Consider the following 27219-nt stretch of genomic DNA (forward strand, 5'->3'; position numbering starts at 1 on the left):
TTGTTGGTAGGGACAAACATACAGCAGTGACAATTCTTCATTTCTGAGGCAGAACGTGGGTTCAGAAAACTAAGCAACATGTCTAACTGAAAGATTATTAAAAACTACATCTCTGCTACTGAACACTGTTGTACTAGTGATAGGTCAAGTGAATGTGAAACAAAAAAGGTCCTTGTCAAGAGCTGTTTACATCTCCGTCTCATCCAACAGATTGCAAATCACTCATTTATGTTCTATATCATATGGTATAACAGACAGGTTTCTGCTGGGACCAGGCCCTTACTCCAATTAACCTCTCCAGCTAAGTTTTGATTAACAAAGGAAGCCGATCTGTGCTCACCATTGCAACCTCTATGGTTTGCCCTTTGGCCAACAGCATCATAATGCCAGCATTTGAAACAGAAATCCAATAAGGAAAGGGTAAGTAGAGGGAAGTGTAAATGTGCCATCCACAGTCTTATGTAAATGCTTGGGACCCCTGTGGCCTAGTGGATAAGGCTGATGACTTAAATCACTTGTCCCTCACCAGTGTGGTTTCATCAAAGTGGTTAAGCCATAACAAAATTTGAAGAATTTTAATATTACGTAACATAAATGTTTTCCATAATGAGACAACATGTCTTATGCAACCCCTTATCCCTAACTCAAAGTCAAGGTCAGAAGTCAAAAGGATTTTCATTTGCCTTTTTAGTCCATAACTCTGTCGTTCATGAAGGGATTTTAATATTACTTGACACAAATGTTCCCCATAATGAGAAAATTTGTCATAAGCAATACCCAGACCCAAAGTGCAAAGGTCACGGTCACACCTTAAGTCAAGTCAACATTGACCTTTTCCTGTCCAGTTTTTTTTGTAGACTATTTTTATATAGGCTCATGTTTCATACAAACCCAATTAAAAATTGTTGGTGCATTTTCTTCAGAATTACTTCCCTTTAATATGATGATTTCTTACATTGTTTTTCTCATATTTACTCACCAATTTCAAAATAAAATGTTATCAAAACTAAAAGTAAATACTTTTTTATATTTATAGATGTTATGAAACAATAAACAACTGTAGATTTTTGATATACAAATTTTAATCCAAATGTTGTGTTATAACATACTGTATATATAGTATAATATTATTTATACATCATCAACATATATCAGATCATTATGTTATACTGTTGTAGAGAAACTGAGGTGCCTTCCAGTATGGGGACTTTGTATTGCATGGCAATACTTCATTCCCTTGTTTCAATCATTTTTTTGTGGACAGCATTTAGCTAAATCAAACTATTAAAAGTAAAAACATATATGATGCCACCTCAAATTCAATAACATGTCAGACTAAAACCCATTTATATGCAACGCACATTATTTTTTCAATAAATGAAAATTTTACAGACCATTTCAAATTTCTGCCACCATTTTAAAATTTTACTTCAAAATTAAATTAAGAATATAATAACAAAACAATTCATTTTGAACCATTTCAAACATGCTGAACATGATTTATTCTGCCTTTGCGACTAGTGTCTGCAGTCTGATCATGATCTGCACTGTCGCCATTCAGTCAATAAGTTGGTAAGCACCCCTTTTAACAGTTAATGGTACTGTCCAAATTGAAAGATGGACAAGTTCATAATAGAAATTTAGGGTAAGGGTTAATGTCCCTTAGATAAGTGGTTTATTGAAACCTTGTGAAATTGACAGCCATCTTGAATTTCAGCTGCCATGCTGAAATTGACTTGGGTCTCGATAAGAAATAAACAAGTTACTGGCATAAAAAATCACCATGCAAAGTGGTTTGCTTGCACTCTAAGAAACAATATTAATGTGTGGTATATAAATCTGTTTTTGGTGGCAAGGTTGGGGGGCAGTTAGCAGGTGTAATGGGAGGTAAAAGATAATTTGAGGTAGGCATTAATTATGGGGGTAGAAGGGATACTGGTACTGATATAAGTGGGATACTGGTACTGATATAAGTGAAACTGAGAAGTGTGCCATAAAAGGTTAAACCAACACTATCACAAAATCTAACCCCAAGTTACAATGACCTTTTAAGTACCTAGCACTAAACCAAAAGATGTCTGCCTCGTAATAACACAGTAGTTAAGAAGACGGAATGGAATTAAGAAGCTTGCAAGGAAACTTTAACCAGCACTACTGCAATATTTGACTCTGGTGATATTGACCTTTGAGGTACCTGGTATTATAACCAGATGAATATAGCAGCAGTAGTTAAGAAGACACAGTAAAAGTGAGAAGCTAGCCAAAAAACTTTAACCATGAAGCAATGTAGACAAAAATGCCAAGGTGAGTACAACAACCCTTCTTACTCTTCAAACTTAAAATTTCAGACAAAAAGCTAGAGCTATCACTGAAGGCAATTAGACACTGCTTTGATACTGGTAAGATAAAATGTTGTGATCACTGCATGGTGTCTTAATAAGGTCAGCAGATGCTTTTTTGTTGGTTGAGTCACTTCGAAATCTAACAGCCTAAAATAAAGCTTTTTGACCTGGCAGTGTGATCATAACCTTTGACATAGTGGCTTGAGTTGTACTGTCTGCACATCATCTCGACAGGAGAAACAAATGATGCTTAATTTATAAAATTTTTGACACAGTTTAGAAGGCAAAGAACAGCTGACACGAAAGGCAAGGTATTTGACCTTAGTGTAAGCTTGACCTTAAACACTGACCTGGGTCAAGCATGATTTAATAATATTACCATGGTAAACATATGTGTAGTTACTTGAAAGTCAGTTAGCAAGTCTGAAATAAAGCTTTCAGAACTCCGACCACATGCCCTTGACCTTACGATCTGGGTTGTGCACTCAGCATACTGTCTTGATCAGGTTAACAATTGACTAAAATCTTATGAAAATCCTTCTGCCAGTTCAGACAATGTGGAGAAGACATGAAGCTAAGCTATGACTTCTGACCTCCAAGCGTGACCTTGACCTTTGATTTAATGACCTGGGTCATATATGATTCTCATCTTGTTACGGTGAAATATTATGTGTAGTTATTTGAAAATAAATTGTCCAGTCTAAAATAATATTAATGTCCCTTGCGACCTTGACATTTGGCAGTGACCTGAATTGTGCACTCTTTGAACAACAAACTGATGAAAATTATTCCAGTGGTTTTATAAAATGTGGAGTGTACAGGAAGTTAAGCTTTGAAATTTTGACAACTAACTGTTGGTAAAGAATTTGACAAATCCCAATTTTGTTGCATTTTCATGGCGAGCATATGAAAATGCAAGAAACCATTTTAGAAATATGCTTTCAGAAAGTAATCACTGGCAGACAACCTGACCAACACATACACATGACTCCAGTATTGTCTCATAAACTTTTTACATTGTGATATAATCTAGTCTTTTGGCACAGAATATATCCATTGTAATTTTTAAAAAAAGCAGTATAAAAGATTTAAAATTAAGAAATTAAAACATATAGGTACAGCACAATATACCAGAAACATAAATAAAACAACATTCATCACAGAGAATATAGTAAAATATATTGTTATCCCATTCAAAATGTAAATTCAAACAAGTAAAATCTACTGTTAGCCTGTTAAAACTGTAAATTCATATATAGTAAAATATATTGTTACCCCATTATGATTTAAAGTTTGTATATAGTACAAAATGTAGTGATTGTATTGAAATTGTAAATTCATATATAATAGGGTTAGAAGAGCTGTAGCTTGATCTGGGATGTTGTGTTCAACTAGAGTGGATTTTGCCAGACCTTGATTACCCCGGCGTGCATGTGCCAGGTGTGTTCCTGTTTGATAAAATCTATATGAGCCAAATACACCATTCAAAATCTAGCTACTGTTGTAATGACTTTATATACCTCAATGTACTAAAGAAGTATTTTACAAAAAAACAAGAGATGTCCCTGAGACAGCCAATGCTTGACTATTCGAATTGTTGTCCCAGAAGCAGGAATATTACCCTGATGTTAAAATATCTATCAAGTTTCAATCCAGAATCTGCATTAATTTTGGAGAAAGTAACTTGCATGCAAAACTTTAACCAGGATTTTCTATGTCCAAAAGAGGGCAAAATTTGGCCAAAATACAAGTTATGGGATTTGATGCTATCACCTAGTTTTATAACCCGAAGACAAAAGTGAAGTTTCAAATCAATATCTGCATAAGTTTTGGAGATAGGTCCAAACCGTGAAACAGGACATAATTTGCCCAAATTACATGTCAAAGTTATGGAACTTGATCCTGTGAGGTTGGTTATTGACCTAGAAAAAGAAAAAAATAAGTTTCAAAGCTATATGCCTTTAAATAATAGCTATATGTACTTGCATGCATAACTTTAACCAGAATTTTCAAAGTCCAAAAGGGGGCATTATTTGGCTAAAATGCATGTCAGATTTATGGGAGTTGATGCTATCACCTAGTTTCATAACCCCGAAGACACATGTTAAGTTTCAGCTCCATATCTGCATTAGTTTTGGAGAGTAACTTGGATGCAAAACTTCACCCAGATTTTTTAAGTCCAAAAGGGAGCATAATTTGCCCAAAATATAAAAAATAATGTCAGTTATGGGACTTGACCCAGTGAGGCTGGTAGTTGACCTTGAAAAAGAAAAGATTTTTTTAAAGCAATATGCCTTGAAGTGATAGCTATACATACTTGCATGCAAAACTTTAACCAAGGTGTGATGGCAATGGCGACACCTGGGGTGAGTACAATAGCTCGGACTATTCATCGAATAGTCAAGCTAAAAAAAAAGTAACAAAAACACACACACACACACAGAGCATTGAGTTTTAACATGGTACAATATAGGCTTTGTTTTCTGCCAATTTGTATTCACATGTGAAATACAAGCAAACTTTTTTTTACAGAATTTATATAAGTATATATACGAAAGTAAAATGTTTATTTATACCATTCAAACTGTAAATTCATTCACTAATTACATTGTACCAAGTCACATCAGCATTGATATTTCTGATATAATAATATACAATAACATATATAATTAACAAGTGTTATTATATAGTAACAATATGCAGGCTCCTATAAAAATTTTACCAAAAATTGTTGTCGAAAACATGTATACAAAAACTAAACTAACATCTGTTCACTCAAAAAAAGGAGTGCAAAGTTGCAAAAATACAGGACAGAGTTACGAAACCTGTGCACTACATGTCAGATCATCACATGGAACAAGTGTGAAGTTTCACTGCATTTCCACTAGCAGTTACCAAGACACCAGCTAAGTAATACATTCAACAAGAGGGTCATGATGACCCTGGATTGCTCACCTGAGTAATATGAGCTACATGTTTCAAATGTCAAACTGATGATAAAATATTAAGAAAGTCAGTAGGTCACATTCATGGTCAATGAAATTAAGTTTTACGATTTGTGTGCAAAACTGTGTATGTCATCAAAATTTCAAGGCTGTATCTTAAAAAACAAGAAAGTAGGTCAGTAGGTCAATGTCACAGTCAAGTGACATCATATTACTTGGGGTCATCAGGTAATTATAATTAAACAGTCTTGGAAATAGGATCAGATGATTTTTTAAGTATTTTTCCTATATAACTCACATAATAACTAAGTGACCCCAGGGCGGGGCCTCTTTTAACCCCAAGGGGCATAATTTGAATAATTTTGGTAGAGGACTACTAGACAATGCATCATACCAAATATCAAAAGCCTAGGTCGTATGGTTTCAGACAAGAAGATTTTTAAAGCTTTTTCCTATATATGTCTATATAAAACTTGAGACCCCCAGGACAGGGCCTCTTTTCACCCAAGGGGTACAATTTTAAAAATATTGGTTAAGGACCATAAGACAATGCTACAAACCAAATATCAAAGGTCTAAGTGTTGTGGTTTCAGAAAAGAAGATTTTTAAACTTTTTTCCCTATATAAGTCTATGTAAAACTTGGGACCCCCGGGGCGGGGCCATATTTGACCTTAGGGGGATAATTAGAACAATCTTGCTAGAGGACCACTAGATGATACTACATACCAAAAATCAAAGCCCTAGGCCATGTGGTTTTGTACAAGAAGACTTTCAAAATTTTCCCTATATAAGTCTATATAAACCATGTGACCCCCGAGGCGGGGCCATATTTGACCCTAGGGGGATAATTTGAACAATTTTGGTAGAGGACCACTAGATGATGCTACACACCAGATATCAAAGCTCTAGGCTTTGTGGTTTTGGAGAAGAAGATTTTTAAAGGTGGATAATCAGATTTTGGCCATGTAACGGATTTGTTCGAAACTTTAGCATCTGATCATTTACACTCACTTATGTTCACTTAACACTTAATACAAATTAGATTTTCGCTGGAGGTATTTTTAAAATTTCATTTTTCTATCCTGGTTGCCCAACCAAGATAGAGTTATTTTATCATAAGTATAAATTTGATAAACATACTTTGCCAAAGGAAATGTATAAATATTACAAATATTGTAATATATCCCAGACTCACCAGTTTCGACGCACATAACAAGCAACATGGCCGCGCTTTTTCATTCAGTAACATACGTGACTCTATTAGATGTTGCATGTGCACTAACCTTTTTTTCATTGAATCATACCAATAACATCTTATTCTAAACAACTGTCTGTCAGAAATCAAAAGGTAAACAACAACTAGTGTGGTCGGCCATACTTTTTTCTAACACACCTATTTCGACGCGTCTTACATGATACTTGTTACGAAGCTTTTGATTGGCTTAAATATTTGTGCAATCACTGTAAGTAATGTGCTACACCATAACTCTCATGGATGCTGCAATAAAACTTGACACAAAAGCAGATGCAAGAAGGTAATCAATATTACGGCCAAATGATATTTATAAATCTGAAAACATTTAAATATTCATGAACATAAGGGGCTAAGAACATAAATAATCACTCTGCTTTTTTAACACACACTGCCTGATGTTTTTTCTTTCATTTTTCTGGACTGCAGTGTTTACAGAGGAATTTGGCACATTTTGTTTTATACAAAACTATGGATGAACCCAGTGTTCGCAGCCTACTTGACGAGAGAAAAAAATTGATGTGTATAGTAATGATCGCATTGATATATAATGCGTACACCTTCCAAAACAGTGCATAAAATAGTGCGACTACATACGTCACATGGCAGTGATGTGACCTTGATAGCACCAAAGTCAGCTGCAGACGTACAACAAAATTTCCAGTAACTTTTTTAATCTAAGCTTCCACAGGGATGTTTTTAAAATGGATGAAAATTTGCATTAGTAGAAACATTAAAAATCATGTATAGGGTAAATGTAAGTTGATAAATATCTTCAAATCCTGAACTTTCCAACTTTTTTATCGGTAAAATTTACCATGATGATTTCTGTTGTTACACCGAGCAACTACGTCATCGGAAACCCCAAGTTAATCGAGAACGAGGTCAAAACAAAAATGGCGTCGAAATAGGTGTGCGTAAAATTACGTGGTGCGACGATATTTGTAAAATGTTTGCATTAAAAATTATGTATTTAGATGGAATTCATTAGAAAGTTTGAAAAATTATTATTATCTCCCTTTGCCTATCTTGGTTGCGCAACCAAGATAGATTGGAAATAAATGAATTCAGAAGCTACACACAGCTTTAAAATTTGCATTTTGGTTCAGATTGTTCAATAGTTGATATGTCTATCAAATGCAAATGTAAAACTAGACATTGTATCGAAATAAAAAGAAATACCCAGCTTTTTATATACTTTCATATTAAAGGGGAGTAATTACAAAATTTTATAAAAATAATAAGATATATATTTCAAATAGGAATCTAACTCTATGTAATCGGTCTTTTTGTTCCTTAAATAATTCTCTGCCAGAATATACAAAAAGTAAAAAATGGCATTAAATGTTGTTTAAATGTGATTGACTACCTTTAATGTTTTTCCTTTCGGTTGCCATGGCAACCAGAATTCTGCATGGAATTCAATTCTTTGAAAAAAATTTGTAGAGCTTCACCCAAGGAACATTCCCGTGAAGTTTGGATGAAATTGGCCTAGCGGTTTATGAGGAGATGTCGTTTAAAGTAAAAGTTTATGGACGGACAACGGACGCCAGACGAAGTGTGATCACAAAAGCTCACCTTGTCACTCCGTGACAGGTGAGCTAAAAATTTAACCAAATCAGGAAGCAGACACCGACATGAACATCAACAAACCAATTAAGTAATACAATTTAAAAATTTAACTGAATCAGGAAGCAGACACCGACATGAACATCAACAAATGGACGAGTGCAATAACTACCTATATTTCAAATAGTCAAGCTCATGACTTTGTTTTATCTGGCATCTTAAAAACAATAAACAAGGCCATAGACTCCAACTGACCTGATGGAAATAATAAACTGTGTTGTGTCCCTTCCTATTTTCAAATAAAATTATCTTTAGACTAAAACTAACCAATTTTACTAATTTTGTATATATTTAAAGACTGCTGTCTCGGCCAAGCAGGTTATAAATGTTATGCTCAGTGACCTCCAAAAATCAAATGACATATATAGCAAATAACAGCAAAATTGTTTAAAAGACAGATTTTCGTTTTGGGTCAAGTGGCTCTCAAGTTATTGATCGGCAATGGTTTCCTGTTATCTTGACCTTTAACCGAGTGACCTTAAAATCAATAGGGGTCATCTATCTGCATGTCCAATCATCCTATGAAGTTCTAACATCCTGGGTCAAGTGGCTCTCAAGTTACTGATTGGCAATGGTTTTCCATGTTCAGGCCCCTGTGACCTTTAACTAAGTGACCCCAAAGTGAATAGGGGTCATCTATCTGCATGTCCAATCATCCTATAAATTTTCGACTGTGACTCAATTCAGACTTGGAGCGCCGGTATAAATTACAGACTCCGGTAAAATATACCAGATTAACTAAATTTGAACGAAAAATGTCTTAAATGTATGTATTTTGTAACCATGGTGATACTAACCCTAACCTTTAGTCAGTATTTTATGCATATTATACACTTAATGCGTGTGGACATGCAAAAATATGCATATTTTTGCAATGCACTACAACTGATAATCACTTTCGGGCATGTACAGAAGAACGCTCCAACTCTGCAATGAGTTACATTGTGAATTTTCAACATTCTGGGTTGAATGGTTCTCAAGTTATTGATGGGAAATGGTTCTCCATGTTCAGGCCCCTGTGACCTTGACCTGACGGAGTGACCCCAAAAACAATAAGAGGTAGTCTGCTCCATAAGCCCTACCATCCTATGAAGTTTGAAGGTTCTAGGTGAAATGCTTCTCCAGTTATTGATCAGAAATGAAGAGCGGCAGACGGACTGACAGGGCAAAAACAATGTCTCCCCCAGACGGAATGGGGAGACATAATAACATGCCCAGTGCATTTCTAATGAGAGAATAATGAGATAAGTCATCCCTTAAAAAAACCCAAAACTAAAGAAAAAACCTTTCCCAAGTGCAGTCTTCATTAACAGGTTTTGACAGTGAAAAATAACAAAATTTGCTGAATAGTAAAATCTTCATCAGATATAGTCATTAAATAGACTTGTCCCGATTCTGTCACTTATTTATACAGTGCAGATTTACACCATGTGAGGCGAGGACCTGAAGAGCTTTACTCTGAACTTCTTCCACTGTACCACCAGCATCTATCTCTATACATGATGGTGAATTCATTCTTCTGTAGGCATCACATAACCTGAAATAGTTTAACAGTTAATGATACTGTAGAAATTGAAAAATGGACAAGTTCATTATAGAAATTTAGCAGGGTAAGGGTTAACTATGCAGTATATTAGACACCTGGTAAGATATGAAGGTAACTGCCAGGAAATTATATTTGAACAACAGCTACTGGAAAAGCCAGCTAGTCCAATACAGGTCTCACTTGACCAATATGAAAACAACAGATTCAGACAAATATGCCCATGGGCAGAATGTCGAGCCCACCAGCTGTCGTGACTGGACCTTAGACCTAGGGACCTGATTCCTGAGCATGACACTCCATCTAATAATGGTGAACATTTATGCCAAGTTACATCAAAATCCCACCATGCATGAAGAAGAAATGCTCCGGACAAACTTCAATTTGACCTCTGACCTCCAACTGTGACCTTGACCTTTAAGATAGGAACATGGGGTTAGCGCATGACACTCCTTACATTGAGGTAAACATTCATGCCAAATATAAACAAGATTGGTCCATGCATGTGAAAGTTATAGTCCAGACAAAATCGGACGCACGCACGCACATACACCGACCCGCCAAAGTGACGACTATATCGAGCTCATCGCAAGCGGGCTCGACAAAAATGAAAATTTTTGAATCAATCAATTTGTGAATACTCCGCCACAATAACATACTGAATGAGACCTTCATGATCCTCAAAAACAATGTAACCTAGCTGTCAAAACTGAAATGGGGATTGTCGGTCTAGTGGTTAAGGTGCCAGCTGCTCAACACTGAGGTACAGGTATTACTAGGAAGCCTATTCAAGAGATTCCAATATGCCTCAAGCTTTTATCATAAATCAATTTAAGATAAAGCAGCATAAACTTTTAATGAAAAAGACGATAATCTTGTGCACTTTGTACATTCTATTAGTTTTATTCAGTCCAACTTTTTAACGACTTAGCTGTAGAAAGCTGAAATGTTTTAAGATTGTTTTTATTGGATATCTATCTCACAGTAGAATAACTAAAACACAGCCTATATGGACAAGTCATAAATACGGCAACACCTAAGAATGGCAATACCACATAGACTTTTTTTATATTACATGATTGTACATGTACTAAGTACAGAGGTTGCTGTTATTAAAAGAGGTAAATTTACCAAGAAAGTGGTAAACAAGGAAAGAATATATCTTCAAGTGTAACAACCACATAATTTTAGGTCATAGCTTCAAACTTTTGACAGTGGAGGAAGACTCCATGTGCCCCTATACCCATTATTTCAGGTATGGTCAGGCACCTGGGTAGAACCACAAACCTTCCACAAGCAAGCTGGAAAACTTCTCAAATGAAATAATTGTATGCCCCAAGCAAGGTTTTGAACCAATATCGGTAAGGGGCACAAGTGATTCAAAGTCAGCAAGCGTAACCATTTGGCCCTGAAGGACCTCTGCTCTACACAGGTGTCCTCATCAGTTAACTGTCCTCATACCTTTGTCTAAACAACTGATCATTATCAAGGCTTTTTTCTTCAAATGTAGCTTGCAAGCCCCGTCCACTTAACCTTTGTTTTCTCACATCCTCAGATACAGTTAAAAACAGGACAATGGTTGGCTTGAGCAAGTCAGACGGCCATCGATACACTGAATGGTCCGGTTCAGGCATGTCCCCACTACTGGTTTCATTGGCTATACCATATGCTGCAGTGCTATGCCAGAATCTGCAAAAGCAACATGTATAGTGAAAATCATATAGGTATGTATCTCTAACTGAAATACTATTGAAAAACATACATTTATATACAGGGTGTTTCATAATATCTGTCCTTTTAAAAAGTATTCTAAACAGCTATAGTTTCTGCCAACATAATTTGAATGCAATACCTTTGAAAGTGTCAATACTACTGGCAGTCAATCTTATAGAAGATGTTCCACACGATGTACATTTGAGCAATTACTAGGTCAAGTCGTTTGAAATTATTTACATTTATGCATGTTTCTCGGCCAATGCAGTGGATCTCTCTCTTGACTGCACTCTTCAGTTCATTGGCATTGGCTGGAGTAGGTTTATATACCTGGTCTTTCAAATAACCCCACAAAAAGAAGTCAATGGTCTCAAATCAAGCGAGTGAGGAGGCCATTCTTGTATATGCAGTGTGCGACATTAACGGTAGCCCGATCGCCAATGGCTACGAAAATTCGGCTCGGGCGACAGAAAATCGGCAGACCGTAGCCCGTCGGGCTATGAAAAATTCTGAGGAATAAATTTACCAAAATGATCAATGCAAAACGTGGGAGCAAAATAGTTGCTTTGAAGCTTCAAACTTCGCTCAAATCCAATCTCAAAGCGAATTCAAGTCACCCGAATTTTTTTTTTTGGATGCGCACCTGCTAATCTTTTGACAATTTGCACCATGTCATAATGTGCGTGGAATACACATACACACTCGCCGATGGCATAATTTAAGCTCCGCCTACTTCAGGTACTTGTGAGATTTTCGCGAAAAGTGTGAAAGCAAATCAAATTATCGGTTTCACCAGTGGCAATTGTAATAGGCCAATCAGCGCCACGGTTACGTCTTTGACACTTTGCATTTAATTGTCAACACGTGCGAGTCGTTTTCTAAAGAATTGTCAATTACATATGCGATTAATTGGAATTATAGAACAATTATTTGGTATCCATGATAAAAGAACGACATGTAAAGTATTAACTTCGTAAAACTAACTTTGATGGATAAATTGATTTGAATACTGGTATGTATTTCTAGGTTTGACACAGTTTACTTTCAGTTTTATTCGAATGAGAAACTGTTCACACAAGTGGTGACTCGGTATAAATGTGTATGGTAAAATGATGTAACTAAGAAAATGAGTGGTCACTGAATCAATTCACAGCGTCGAGGTAGAAATATAAAAATTAATGGAGTCTTCCAACTTCTCCCTAAAGTCTCCCCACTTCTCCTTAAATCAGTTTGAGAGATAAATGACTTCTCCCAAAGAAATAATGGGCCTAGCGAGTCCCCTGGTCAGTCTACTGCCAAGCTATTTCTTGTCTACCATGTCTACAAAGCTGTTTAGATCTCTTTTCATGACTCTGTGTCTTTGACTTTCTGCACAATTTTGTGAACACTGTTTCACATTTTGAAATCAATTCTGAACAAGAGGACCATGATGGTCCTGAATCGCTCACCTCTTCCCACATGACCCAGTTTTGAGTATGACGTCGTTTTTTCTATTATTTGACATAGTGACCTAGTTTTTGAGCTCATATGACCCAGTTTTGAACTTGACCTAGATATTATCAAGATAAAAATTCTGACCAATTTTCATGAAGATCCATTGAAAAATATGGTCTCTAGAGAGGTCACAAGGTTTTTCTATTATTTGACCTATTGACCTAGTTTTCGAAGGTATGTGACCCTGTTTTGAACATTACCTAGATATCATCAAGGTGAACATTCTCACTAATTTTCATGAAGATCTCATGAAAAATATGGCCTCTAGAGAGGTCACAAGGTTTTTCAATTTTTATACCTACTGGCCTAGATTTTGACCGCACGTGACCCAGTTTCGAAACTGACCTAGATATCATCAAGGTGAAAATTCAGATCAATTTTCATGAAGATCCATTGAAAAATATGGCCTCTAGAGAAGTCAAAAGATTTTAATAATTTTAGACCTACTGACCTAGTTTTTGACCGCAGTTGACCCAGTTTCAAACATGACCTAGATATCATCAAGATGAACATTTAGACCAACTTTCATACAGATCCCATGAAAAGTATGGCCTCTAGAGAGGTCACAAGGTTTTTTTATTATTTGACCTACTGACCTAGTTTTTTTAAGGCACGTGACCCAGTTTCAAATTTGACCTAGATATCAAGGTGAACATTCTGACCAATTTTTATGGAGATCCATTCACAAGTATGGCCTCTAGAGAGGTCACAAGGTTTTTCTATTTTTAGACCTACTGACCTAGTTTTTGACCGCACATGACCCTGTTTCGAACTTGACCTAGATATCATCAAGATGAACATTCAGACCAATTTTCATACAGATCCATGAAAAATATGGCCTTTAGAGAGTTAGCAAGGTTTTTTCTATTATTTGACCTACTGACCTAGTTTTTGAAGGCACGTGACCCAGTTTCGAACTTGACCTAGATTTCATCAAGATGAACATTCAGACCAAGTTTCATACAGATCTCATGAAATATATGGCCTCTAGAGAGGTCACAAGGTTTTTCTATTATTTGACCTACTGACCTAGTTTTTGATGGCACGTGACCCACTTTCAAACTTGACCTAGATATCATCAAGGTGAACATTCTGACCAATTTTCATGAAGATCTCATGAAATATATGGCCTCTAGAGAGGTCACAAGGTTTTTCTATTTTTAAACCTACTGACCTAGTTTTTGACCGCACGTGACCCAGTTTCGAACTTGACCTAGATATCATCAAGACGAACATTCAGACCAACTTTCATACAGATCCCATGAAAATATGGCCTTTAGAGAGGTCACAAGGTTTTTCTATTATTTGACCTACTGACCTAGTTTTTGATGGCACGTGACCCAGTTTCGAACCTGACCTAGATATCATCAAGGTGAACGTTCTGACCAATTTTCATGAAGATCTTATGAAATATATGGCCTCTAGAGAGGTCACAAGGTTTTTCTATTTTTAGACCTACTGACCTAGTTTTTGAAGGCACGTGACCCAGTTTCGAACTTGACCTAGATATCATCAAGGTGAACAATCTGACCAATTTTCATGAATATCTTGTGTAATATATGGCCTCTAGAGAGGTCACAAGGTTTTTCTATTTTTAGACCTACTGACCTAGTTTTTGAAGGCACGTGACCCAGTTTCGAACTTGACCTAGATATCATCAAGATAAACATTCTGACCAACTTTCATAAAGATCCCATGAAAAATGTGACCTCTAGAGTGGTCACAAGCAAAAGTTTACGGACGCACGCACGGACGCACTGACGCACGGACGGACGACGGACACCGCGCGATCACAAAAGCTCACCTTGTCACTTTGTGACAGGTGAGCTAAAAACTCATACAAATTTCTGAAATATATCAATATTCACCAACCTACAGCAGTATATTGAAAGAAATTAAATATTACTAGAATGAAAGTCTTGTTCATTCTTGAGCGAAAAATTAGTGGGGCTACGAAAAATTATGTCGGGCTACAAAAAATTGGAAGTCCGTAGCCCCATTGGCTACGGTGTTAAAAAGTTAATGTCGCACACTGTATATGACAAATATATTTCTATCTATCTTCCGATAATGTCAAACCCTTCACAGGGATGTAGAAATTTGACAAATCAAACCAAAAAGAATATTAATAGACTGAATTGTAAAAAGACAGTTAAAACCAAGGAAAAATAGCTTGGTTAAACGCAAAAGTATCTAAGCGAATATCAGGCAGTTTAGGGTGAGACATGATCAATGCAGCAAATGGCTGCATTGAACTGCTTCGGTTGGGAGATGGGCAACAGCAAGAGGGAGATAATTCCAGTGATATGGGGGGAAAAAGAATACTTTAAGTCATCTGTAGTTGCTGTATCTTGTAACTTAGGGAATGGAAGTGACGTGTTGGACAGGTGAGGGGAACTAAGAAGCCTTCTTTGGGGATGGCAACTACATTGGTAGTTCATGGTGCATTTTATACATAAGGGAAAGATCTAGTCAATGAAGGTTGAGGGATTGTAGCATTTCTGTGACAGTGAAGGTTTGACGGCAGTCAGCCTTAATCCAACGAGCTGCCCGTCTCTGCACACCCTCTATCTAGTCAATGAGGGTTTGGGTATAGGGTCAGGCTTGGGGCTGATTACATGTGTCAGTAATTGATTATATTACAATATTACTTTGATATTTTCTAATTACAATTACATTTGATTCCTCTAAATTTGCATCAGTAATTGATAACATTACAATACTTGCACCTGAAAGTATATAGATCTCCAGTAACGGTTTTTAGAGAAACCCACCAGACTCATTACCACATAAACACTTACGTCTGAGTAGCACCTACAACCAGTGGAAGTTCCATGTACATGTAGTCCAAATCTAAAGATCTTCAAATTTCAACTGGGTACAAAAGAATATGACTAAGATCATGCGTTTACCTGTCCATTATAACTGGCCGGCTTTGACACTCCTGAATGATTTCTCTAGCCACAATATAGTTGCCCATACTGTAGTAAGCTCGTCTCACTATCTCTGGATATTTATCAAAGAAGGCCCGCAAATGGGTTATCTGAGGTGGTGGGGTAAAGTATCTAGCGGCACCCATCTTCTTTTCTAGAAGTTCTGTGAGAGTTGTCTTTCCTTGTTTAAATGAAATTTTCATAACAATGAAATCAGTAAAATACTAGATGTTTGTTTATTAAGTTTCAGTCACATTGCCTAAAGTAATGTAATATGCTTATTTTTCAGGTTTAAATAGTGGAAGAACAATCCAGATACCCCTATAGGCAATATCTTAGGCACTAGACCACAACTGGGTAGTCATCAACATTTCATAAGGCAGACGGAAGGCTTGCAGGGCTTTTCAAATGAGAAAATTGGGAAAGAGGTCTTTTAAATTGGGAAGTTAACACACAATAATTGGTCAGCTTGGGAAAAGAACATTTTATTAAAAACCGAGACTTTTCTCTTTCTACAAAGTATGTCTGTAAGGCAGGAAGACATTTGGTAGTTTCCTAATCCTAAATGAGCTCATTACTTCCTTACAAGTGAAATATATAATTATGCTAAAAATATATTATTTTTAATACTTTTCACATTTTGTGAAGATTCTCTGCCGCAACTGGGAAACAAGGCAGCCTGAAAGCTGTATCCCCCGCCGCTGTTATGGATAGTGAAAGGGTTGATGGTATTGGGTGGAAGCATTGATGTTGTTAAGTATATATGACGACATCAAGGAATTTGAAAATCCTTCAAGGGGTTTAGGAGATACAGAGCGGACAAATAATGGAAGGTTCAAACCTTTGACCTTGAGTTGTGACCTTGACCTTGAGTCGACATGATTGACTCATTAGTTCTGCAAACTGTCTTGATGAGGTGATCATTTGACCAAAGTTCCATGAAAATCCTACAAAGGATTAAGGAGATACAGAGCAGACACAAAATGGAATGCTCAAACCTTTGACCTTAAGTTTGACCTTGACCTGACATGTCTGACTCATTAGTTTTGCACATCATATTAAGAGGTGATCATTTGACCCAAGTTTCATGAAAATCCTTCAAGGGGTTTAGGAGATACAGAGCGGACACAAAATGGAAGGCTCAAACATTTGACCTCGAGTTGTGACCTTGACCTTGAGTTGACATGGCTGACTCATAAGTTCTGCACATCGTCCTGATGAGGTGATCTTTTGACCAAAGTTTCATGAAAATCCTCCAAGGGGTTTAAGTTATTATGGAGCGGACACAATTGTTACGGACGGACAGATGGAGACCACTCCTATAACCCCCACCATTCGTGGCTGGGGATTAAAAATAACATTTTCAATTAAGAAGTGGCCTAATATCAGCAGGATGACATACCCTGGCTTGTTCACTAAAAGGAAATACTATTTTTAATCAAATTTAAGCCAGGTCCTTGTGAACTGTCTTTAGTGTGCACAGTTGATGTGATTCAATTTTATGGAATAATACCTGTAGCGTCCATGCCCTCCACAACAACAAAAGGATGAAGCAGAGTTTGATCACAAGACTTTTCTGTTGCTATAGTTATGCAATTGTCTGTGACATCCAGTAATTCTTTCACTTCCGGTACACATGAAAGCTGAAATAAAAGGACAGTCTGTTCATTTATACGTAATTTCACTTTATTTGCTGACTCAAACTAGGATATGCTAGATTTTTTAACCCCTAATACTCTAGAGATGATCATAGGAAGAAACACACTGCCTGACAATCCACCTCTCCTACCACCGACTAAACAATAATAAACATATGGATTAGAGTCCTGTGTATGGGTTCTAACCACCGCCACTCCCACCCCCTAAGAAAACAAAAAAAACAAGCAAATTCGATGAATTGGTATCCCCCGCCGAAAGGGTTTGTGGTCAGGAATGGCAAAAAGATATATCCGGCAAAAAGTTAAGGATGTTAATAAGAAGCAAATAATTTCATTAGTCAAAATCAATTTAACAGAAAACAAATGTTTAATTAATAATAAATGTATGATACTTTGATCCTGACTTAAGAATTTATTTTGAATGGGATATGCTTACTGTAATAAGCTTAGCTTTTAAAATTAAATGCAGTTAATTGAAATGTGAGCTTGAAGTTTAACTGGAATGAAATTTGTCTTTGAGTGGTTTGGCACCGGGGTGTTGCTGTTTTACAAGTTCATGTACATTTGAACTTAAAAGTTTCAGATGTCCTTAAGAGAACACAGGTAGATATCTTGAAATGGTTTAGGGCAAGGTTTGTGCAGTCACAACTTAACATGTTGAAGGTTTGAACATTAAAAAAAAAAAAAAAAAAAAAAAAAGGAATGGAAATATATATATCTATATATGATATATGTATATTTATTTTTTTTAGGGGGTGGGGAGAGGTGCAGAGGAGAGGAAACAAAATTTTACATGTTGATTATAAATATTGATTGAAAATTAAAAATGAAAAAAAAAGGTAAAAGGGTGAAGTTGGAGTGGGGGGGGGGGATGCATGATCAGTGGTGGGCATGACTGGATGGGGAAGTGAGGTGGGGGAATGGTACAACTTGGAAGGTTTGAAAAAAATCTAAAATAAGAAATGAAAAAAAAAAAAAATTTTTTTGGGGGGGGGGGGGGGGGTGACCAAGGCAAGTGGGTGACCAGGTGTGGGTGCGCAACTTCACATGTTTATAATAAATGTTCACAGAAAAGAATAAAAGAAATTTAATGAAATTCTGCCAAATGGTAGGTTTGTAATGTACAAATATGTGGATTTTTAGACAATTAAAGGGGCAATAACTCTGAAGTTACAAAAAGAAATCCTTACAAAATTGTCTGTGCACAAACATTATAGTGCTCTAAATTCTGTTAAAGTTTCATAGTTCTAGGTCAAATATGTCAAAAGTTATGATGAAAGAATTTGGCATATCTATAGATCTATAGTACCTATAGTTACACTAGAAACTTCTAAGGGCCATAACTCTGGTGTTACTTGGGCAATCTGTCTGAAACTTGATGGGCCCATAACCTCATAGTGGTGAAATGTATATGTAGTTTGTTTAAAAAAATCTAAAATAAGGAATGAATTTTTTTTCTTTTTTTTTTTTTGGGGGGGGGGGGGGGGGGGGGGGGGGGGGGGGGGGTCAGGGGAATAAGGGGGGAGGTGTGTGGATCAGGTAAGGGGGTGACCAGGTGTGGGTACACAACTTCAAGTTTACATAAATGTTCATGGAAAAGAATGAAAGATTATTTATGAAATTGTACCAAATGGTAAGTTTGTTATGTACAAATATGTGGATTTTTATACAATTAAAGGGCAATAACTCTTAATTTACAAATAAATCCAAATGAAATTGTGTGTACACAACCACATTATGGTGATCTAAATTCTGTTTAAGTTTCATAGTTCTAGGTCAAATATATCAAAAGTTATGATGCAGAAATTGCCATATTTATAGTACCCTAAATAGTTAACACTAGAAACTTCTAAGGTCCATAACTCTGGTGTTACTTGGGCAATCTGACTGAAACTTGACGGGCCGCAAGAACTCATTGTGGTGAACATGTATATGAAGTTTTAAATAAATATTCCCAACCATTTCCTAGATATGGCTCCGGACGGACGGACGGAAAGACGAAAGGAAGGACGGACGGACGGAAAGACGGACGGAAGGACAACGCCAAAACTATATCCCTCCGGCTTTCGTCGGGGGATAACAAAACAAAAAAAACAAGAGGACCATGATGGTCCTGAATCCCTCACCTATCCCCACATGACCCAGTGTTGAACTGAGTATAATGTCGTTATTTCTATTATTTGACATAGTGACCTAGTTTTTGAGCACATGTGACCTAGATATCATCAAGATAAATAATATTGTTGGGTAAAATAAACAAGAGGACCATGATGGTCCTGCATCGCTCACCTCTTCCAACATGACCCAGTTTTGAGTATGACGTCGTTTTTTCTATTATTTGACATAGTGACCTAGTTTTGAACTTGACCTAGGTATTATCAAGATAAAAATTCTGACCAATTTTCATGAAGATCCATTGAAAAATATGACCTCTAGAGAGGTCACAAGGTTTTTCTATTATTTGACCTAATGACCTAGTTTTAGAAGGCATGTGACCCACTTTTAAACTTGACCTAGATATCATCAAGGTGAACATTCTCACCAATTTTCATGAAGATCTCGTGAAAAATATGGCCTCTAGAGAGGTCACAAGGTTTTTCTATTTTTCGACCTACTGACCTAGTTTTTGACCGCACATGACCCAGTTACGAACCTGACCTAGATATCATCAAGCTGAATATTCTGACCAATATTCATGAAGATCTCATAAAAAATATGGCCTCTAGAGAGGTCACAAGGTTTTTCTATTTTTAGATCTACTGACCTAGTTTTTAACCCCAAGAGACCCAGTTTCGAACTGGACCTAGATATCATCAAGGTGAACATTCTGACCAATATTCATGAAGATCCATTGAAAAATATGGCCTCTAGAGAGGTCACAAGGTTTTTCTATTTTTAAATCTACTGACCTAGTTTTTAACCCCAAGAGACCCAGTTTCGAATTTGACCTAGATATCATCAAGATGAACATTCAGACCAATTTTCATACAGATCCCATGAAAAATATGGCCTTTAGAGAGGTCACAAAGTTTTTCTATTATTTGACCTACTGACCTAGTTTTTGAAGGCATGTGACCCAGTTTCGAACTTGACCTAGATATCATCAAGGTGAATGTTCTGACCAATTTTCAAGAATATATTTTGAAATATATGGCCTCTAGAGAGGTCACAAGGTTTTTCTATTTTTAGACCTACTGACCTAGTTTTTGATGGCACGTGACCCAGTCTCAAACGTGACATAGATATCATCAAGGTGAACATTCTGACCAATTTTCATGAAGATCCATTGAGAAATATGGCCCCTAGAGAGGTCACAAGGTTTTTCTATTTTTAGACCTACTGGCCTAGTTTTTGAACCCACGTGACCCAGTTTCGAACTTGACATAGATATCATCAAGGTGAACGTTCTGACCAATTTCCATGAAGATCCATTGAGAAATATGGCCTTTAGAGAGGTCACAAAGTTTTTCGATTATTTGACCTACTGACCTAGTTTTTGAAGGCACGTGACCCAGTTTCGAACTTGACCTAGATATCATCAAGGAGAACATTCTGACCAATTTTCATGAAGATCTCATGAAAAGTATGGCCTCTAGAGAGGTCACAAGGTTTTTCTATTTTTAGATCTACTGACCTAGTTTTTAACCCCCATGACCCAGTTTCAAACTCAACCTAGATATCATCAAGGTGAACATTCTGACCAATTTTCATGAAGATCCATGGAAAAATATGGCCTCTAGAGAGGTCACAAGGTTTTTCTATTTTTAGATCTACTGACCTAGTTTTTGACCGCACGTGACCCAGTTTCAAACTTGACCTAGATATCATCAAGATGAACATTCTGACCAACTTTCATAAAGATCCCATGAAAAATGTGACCTCTAGAGATGTCACAAGCAAAAGTTTACACACGGACGGACGGACGACGGACACCGCGCGATCACAAAGGCTCACCTTGTCACTTCGTGACAGGTGAGCTAAAAACAGTAAGGCTCCTCCACATCTTGCAATATAATCCACAAAAAAACAACAACAAGTGACCGAGTATTGCAGTGGCAATACAGAATTCTCTTACCGTGAAAATACAATTTTACTACACCTTCAATACTGACCTTGACCTTGGACTGACAACCATGGGTCATGTGTGCAACACATAGTCTAATCATGGGGAACATTTGTACTAAAAATCTTCAATGCAATTAAAAGTAATGGAGCAGAAATTTTACTTGACCCTGAACAGTGACATTGACCTTTAACCGACAAGCATAGATTATGCACTGACATACTGTCTCATCATGGAGAACGTTTGTGTGAAGCATTAAGATAATCCATCATTGACCATCAATCATCAATGCATATAAAAGTTACAGAGCAGAAACAGTTTTTACTTGACCTTCAATAGTGACCTTGACATTTGACCTACAAGCATAAGTCATATATGTGCATAATCTACATATTGCCCTCTATTCACAAAACAAGTTTTATGAACCTAGCTTGAATCCTTTTTGAGTTATCACAGGACCAAATTTGCAGACAGACAGACAGACTAATTACTACCAAACAGGGTTCGAATTTAAGCTCGCATACTCGCGAAATGCGAGTGCAAATTTCAAACTGCGAAGTGAGATTTCAGGCACCAGCATCTTTTTGCGAGTGAAAATTTTTGGCCGAATAATGTGCATTTCTAACGGTCATCTCGATCTTACACTGTTCTTTCTTTAACAACTCGCAGTCATTGCAGCGCATTGTCATTTGCAGAACGAATTTCGGAGCACTCTTTCATCTTTCGTCTTAAACGGAAGTTTACACTCGATACATGTCCCGTGCGCATGTCTTTTCAACTGCTGACAAGTACCTCCGCCAATTTTGATGACGTTTACCGCATCCGGTGGGTTTTTTGGTAATCTATTATAAGTTACTATTTATATAGCGCAAATACGATTGGCTGGACTTGTCACGTGGATGTTTGTGTTGATGTTCTAATAAAGTGACAAGTCGCGGAGAATGCAAGTTGTTTTTTCATTTAGCAAGTTAAAAAAATACCACTTGCGAAAAAATGCAAGTAGAAAATCTGGCTAAATTCGAACCCTGCCAAAGTCACCAATATGAGTTAGTGCACTGATATAAAAAATTAATAATCTGTGAAGACCCATTGTCCTAATATCACATACTTGATCTACATACGACATGTCATGTTTGTCCGTGGCAATCTTTGAAGCTAACAGTCAAAACAAGCATGATTTCTTGCATAGCACAGAGTAAAAAAAAAAGAACAAAATTACTGTCACTGGATATCAACACTTCCGAGTCCAAAAATACACTAAAATGATGGCCCTGAATGGTTATGAAAATGTACCTTTTACTTCAATAATTTAACCAGTAAAGACCATAAATATCATTCATCAAGCAAACATATGATACCATTACTTCATTTATAACAAGCAAATTCGATGAATTGGTATCCCCCGCCGAAAGGGTTTGTGGTCAGGAATGGCAAAAAAATATATCTGGCAAAAAGTTAAGGATGTTACTAAGAAGCAAATAATTTCATTTGTCAAAATCAATTTAACAGAAAATGAATGCTATTCTTTGGTTGGGGAAGCGGGGGAAGCAGGGGTGACTGGGTGAGGGTACAAAACATCGGTTATTGATGTTGATTATAAATATTGAAATATTGATGGAAAATGAAAAAAAAGAAAAAAAATGAAAAAAAAAAAAAAAAAAAAAAAAAAAAAAAAAGGGGGGGGGGGGGGGGGGGGGGGGGTTGACTTGGTGGAGGAGTGAGGTGGGGGAACAGTACAACTTTGCATGTTGATAAATATTCATGGAAGGTTTGAAAATAATAATAATAAAAAGGAAAGAATTTTTTTTTTTTTGGGGGGGGGGGGGGGGGGGGGGGGGGGGGGGGGGGGGAGGGGGTGTGACGAAGGCAAGGTGGTGACAGGTGTGGGTAAACAACTTCACATGTTTACAATAAATGTTCATGGAAAAGAATGAAAGAAGTTTTATGAAATTCTTGTTATGTACAAATCTGTAGATTTTCAAACAATTAAAGGGCAATAACTCTAAGGAAAATTGACCAATTGAAAAAAAAAATGACAGACATCATCGAAGTATGTTGGTTCATATTTATTTTAAGTTTCATGAAATTCCACCAGCTCGTTACTGAGAAATGGCTGCAGATGTGGATTTTTCATTAAATCAAGGGCAATAACTCTAAGGGAAATTGACCAATCCAAAAAAAACTTGATGGGCATCATTGCAGTATGTTGGTTCATATTTATTTCAAGTTTCATGAAATTCTACCTGCTAGTTACTGAGAAATGGCTGCGGACAGACATTTTTGGGCATTTTTCATTAAATCAAGGGCAATAACTCTAAGGGAAATTGACCAATCAAAAAAAAAACTTGACGGGCATCATCGCAGTATGTTGGTTCATGTTTATTTCAAGTTTCATGAAATTCTACCTGCTAGTTACTGAGAAATGGCTGCGGACGGACGGACGGACGCACGCACACACGTGACGGACGGACAACGCCATTTCAATACCCCCCTCCCGATTTCATCGGCGGGGGATAATAAAAATAAAGAACAAGTACACACACCTAGCATACAGCATCATTTAAACTTTTTAAAGACAACATCATTTAAAGACAAAACATTATTTAAACATGTTTGCTATAAATTATTTCTTAATAATAAATAAAAACAAGAGCACCGCCCTGCGGGTGCTGACGCTCATCTGATTTTTTGGATAATAGAAATATTGTCCAACCCATGATTTTCTAAGCCTAAAAAGGGCCATCATTCTTGCAAAAAGCAGGATAGAGTTATGTTTCTTGATGTACAGTGTCCACTTATGACGGTGAAAAACTGTTGCAAGTTTTAAAGCATTAGCTTTGATAGTTTATGAGAAAAGTTGACTTAAACATAATACTCAACCAAGAAAATGATTTTCTAAGTCCAAAAGGGGCAATAATTATTGCAAAAAGCAGGATGGAGTTATGTTGCTTGCTGTACAGGGTCAGCGTATGATGGTGAACAAGAGTTGCAAGTTTCAAAGCAATAGCTTTGATAGTTTAAGAGAAAAAGTTGATTTAAACATAAAACTTAACCAAGAAATCTGATATTTTTTAAGTCCAAAAGGGGCCATAAATCTTGCAAAAAGCAGGATGGAGTTATTGTTTCTTGCTGTGCAAGGTCAGCTTATGATGGTGAACAAGTGTTGCAAGTTTTAAAGCAATAGCTTTGATAGTTTAGGATAAAAGCTGACCTTAACATAAAACTTAACCAAGAAAACTGATTTTCTAAGTCCAAAAGGGGCAATAATTCTTGCAAAAAGCAAGATGGAGTTATGTTTCTTGATGTACAGGGTCTGCTTATGATGGTGAACAAGAATTCCAAGTTTCAAAGCAATAGCTTTGATAGTTTAGGAGAAAATTTGACCTAAACATAAAACTTAACCAAGAAATCTGATATCTTCTAAGTACAAAAGGGGCCATAAATCTTGCAAAAAGCAAGATGGAGTTATGTTTCTTGCTATACAGGGTCAGCTTATGGTGAACAAGTATTCCAAGTTTCAAAGCAATAGCTTTGATAGTTTAGGAGAAAAGCTGACCTAAACATAAAACTTAACCAGGCAACGCCAATGCAGACACCCGCTCAAGTGATGACAAAAACTCATAATTTTTTTTCAAAAAATCAGATGAGCTAAAAAACCTGTGCTTCCATTAAAAGCAGTTAATTCTAGTATACATTCCGATTTTGTGTTTGCAAAGAAAAGTCAAAGAACTATAAAACACACAGAATGGCAACTTGGGATAATCCCGCGTCATCTCGTGTTATCTTATTTCAAAGCGTTTGCCGACTTGATAATCATGATCAAATCAACAGACACTTACTGAAGTATAAAACTAGTGGTACGCCCGGCACGTAATAAACCAATTTGAGTCCTTTTTCAAACGAAAACTGTTGATTTCTCAGACTTTCAATCATAAATTAATTCCTTTCCCGTGTAGAAAATACTAATAACATTAAAAATACACCATTATCAAGATAAACAAATGATCTGAAAGTAACCTTATTTCAAAGCGTTTGCTGACTTGATTAATCATGATCAACAGACACTTACGAGATCTCATTCAGTTGTCACGGGATGTTGGCGAGATTTGCTCTATATGCCTTTCAAGTTGCCGAGCTGTTTATTTTATAGCTCTTTGGAAAAGTATGCCACTGTAAGCCACGATCTGATTAAAAAACTCTTTCAACAATCACTGAAATGTAAACCTTTTCCAATACAATACGGGCCTCATTGTAGCTGTGGAAAACTGGACTTATTTCTGGAAGAGAAAATATTGGTGAAGCCACTGGATCATTTTCTTGAAGACCTTTCATGGAGGATCTTTTAACAATTTCTACTTCAATTTCTCTGTCATCACTGGTTTCATAGGTGTTGTCGTCACCAATATCAGATAATTTAAAGATGTTTTTGCTCGAAGACTCATGGAATTGATATGCTTTAAAACTATTGTTTTCCTTTAGAAAATCTTTTATTTGTGAATGTAAATGTGAATGTTGTTCTTGAGATGTACTACAACAGAAAACTCCCTTCTGGACACAGTCTTCAGACCCAAACACAGCATGGGAAAATGTTGTTGCTGGCCATTTGCCTTTTTGTCTGTACGCTAAATGAGACTCAATTGCCGAGTGTACATACGTAGCTTTACATGACGAATCTGCCCACCTGCTCTTCGAAAATAAGAGATATTTGCTATTTCTCTTGTCGAATAGTTTGGAATAATTTTTCGAAATTCTACTTTCACTTTCATTCTGTAACGTCCTTCCACGTTTTAAATAGATTGGCAGGTCAGAACCAGCTATGTAAATATACTTCCATGGATAATTAACACTTAACGACATTTTTTCAGTTGAATCTTCTAACAAATAACTACATAACTTGATCAATTTTGTATCTTTATGGCAAAATAATCTTCGCGCGCAAATAAATGTAAACATTGAAACGGTGATCAGTACAACAACACGCCAACTATTTCACTTCATCTTAGGTCATATCACACCAAATATATACCACGTTCCAAAGGTTAGAGACAGCGTGATATTAAAATAATTTCACATCTTCCAAATTTGAAGGATTACAATCCTTGTCTGAAAATGTAAACAACACATTAAATGATAATGATGCTGAGATATTTTTCAGATTTTTCATGTTATTATGATGATACAGTTATCTTAGCTGAAACTGCTAGTGACTTACAAGCAACATTAAATGCTATGTCTGAGTACTGTAATCTATGGGATCTCCAGGTAAATGCTGCCAAAACAAAAGGCTTTTGTATTTTGCAAAATTAAGAGGTCCTTTAGAAATTTACCTTCTTTTCAATATGAAGAAAACATAACTAATTGATTATTTTGCATAGTTCTGTATGAGTTAAGCAAATGTTTAAATTACAGAATGTTTACGCAAGATCTTACGCTTGAAAAATATCTGAACATTTTGCTATTTGATATGTCGTATATACTTTGAATATATCAATCATAAATTATCTTTTGAGAAAGGCAGATATATGAATATTGAAAAAAAACTCTAGACATGGCATTTATGTAACTCTGGGCTTTTGGGCGATGAGTTTCACTATCTTTTTATCTGTTCTCATTTTACCGTTGATAGGAATAAGTATATAACCAGTA

The 27219-nt window shown here is 36.4% G+C and overlaps 1 protein-coding gene across 1 annotated transcript; it reads right to left on the minus strand.

Moving 5' to 3' along the window:
• Positions 1–1064: 1064 nt before the first annotated feature.
• Positions 1065–26697, minus strand: LOC123531752 (UMP-CMP kinase 2, mitochondrial-like). The gene is made up of 5 exons (XM_045312990.2): positions 25798–26697; positions 17366–17495; positions 15832–16033; positions 11174–11401; positions 1065–9706 (listed from the first exon to the last, which is right to left on the minus strand). The coding sequence occupies exons 1-5, from the start codon at positions 26524–26526 to the stop codon at positions 9568–9570; spliced, it is 1428 nt and encodes a 475-aa protein (XP_045168925.2). The 5' UTR covers positions 26527–26697; the 3' UTR covers positions 1065–9567.
• Between the last annotated feature and the right edge of the window lie 522 nt (positions 26698–27219).

Source organism: Mercenaria mercenaria, chromosome 11 (assembly GCF_021730395.1).
Source record: "Mercenaria mercenaria strain notata chromosome 11, MADL_Memer_1, whole genome shotgun sequence".
NCBI lineage: Eukaryota > Metazoa > Mollusca > Bivalvia > Venerida > Veneridae > Mercenaria > Mercenaria mercenaria.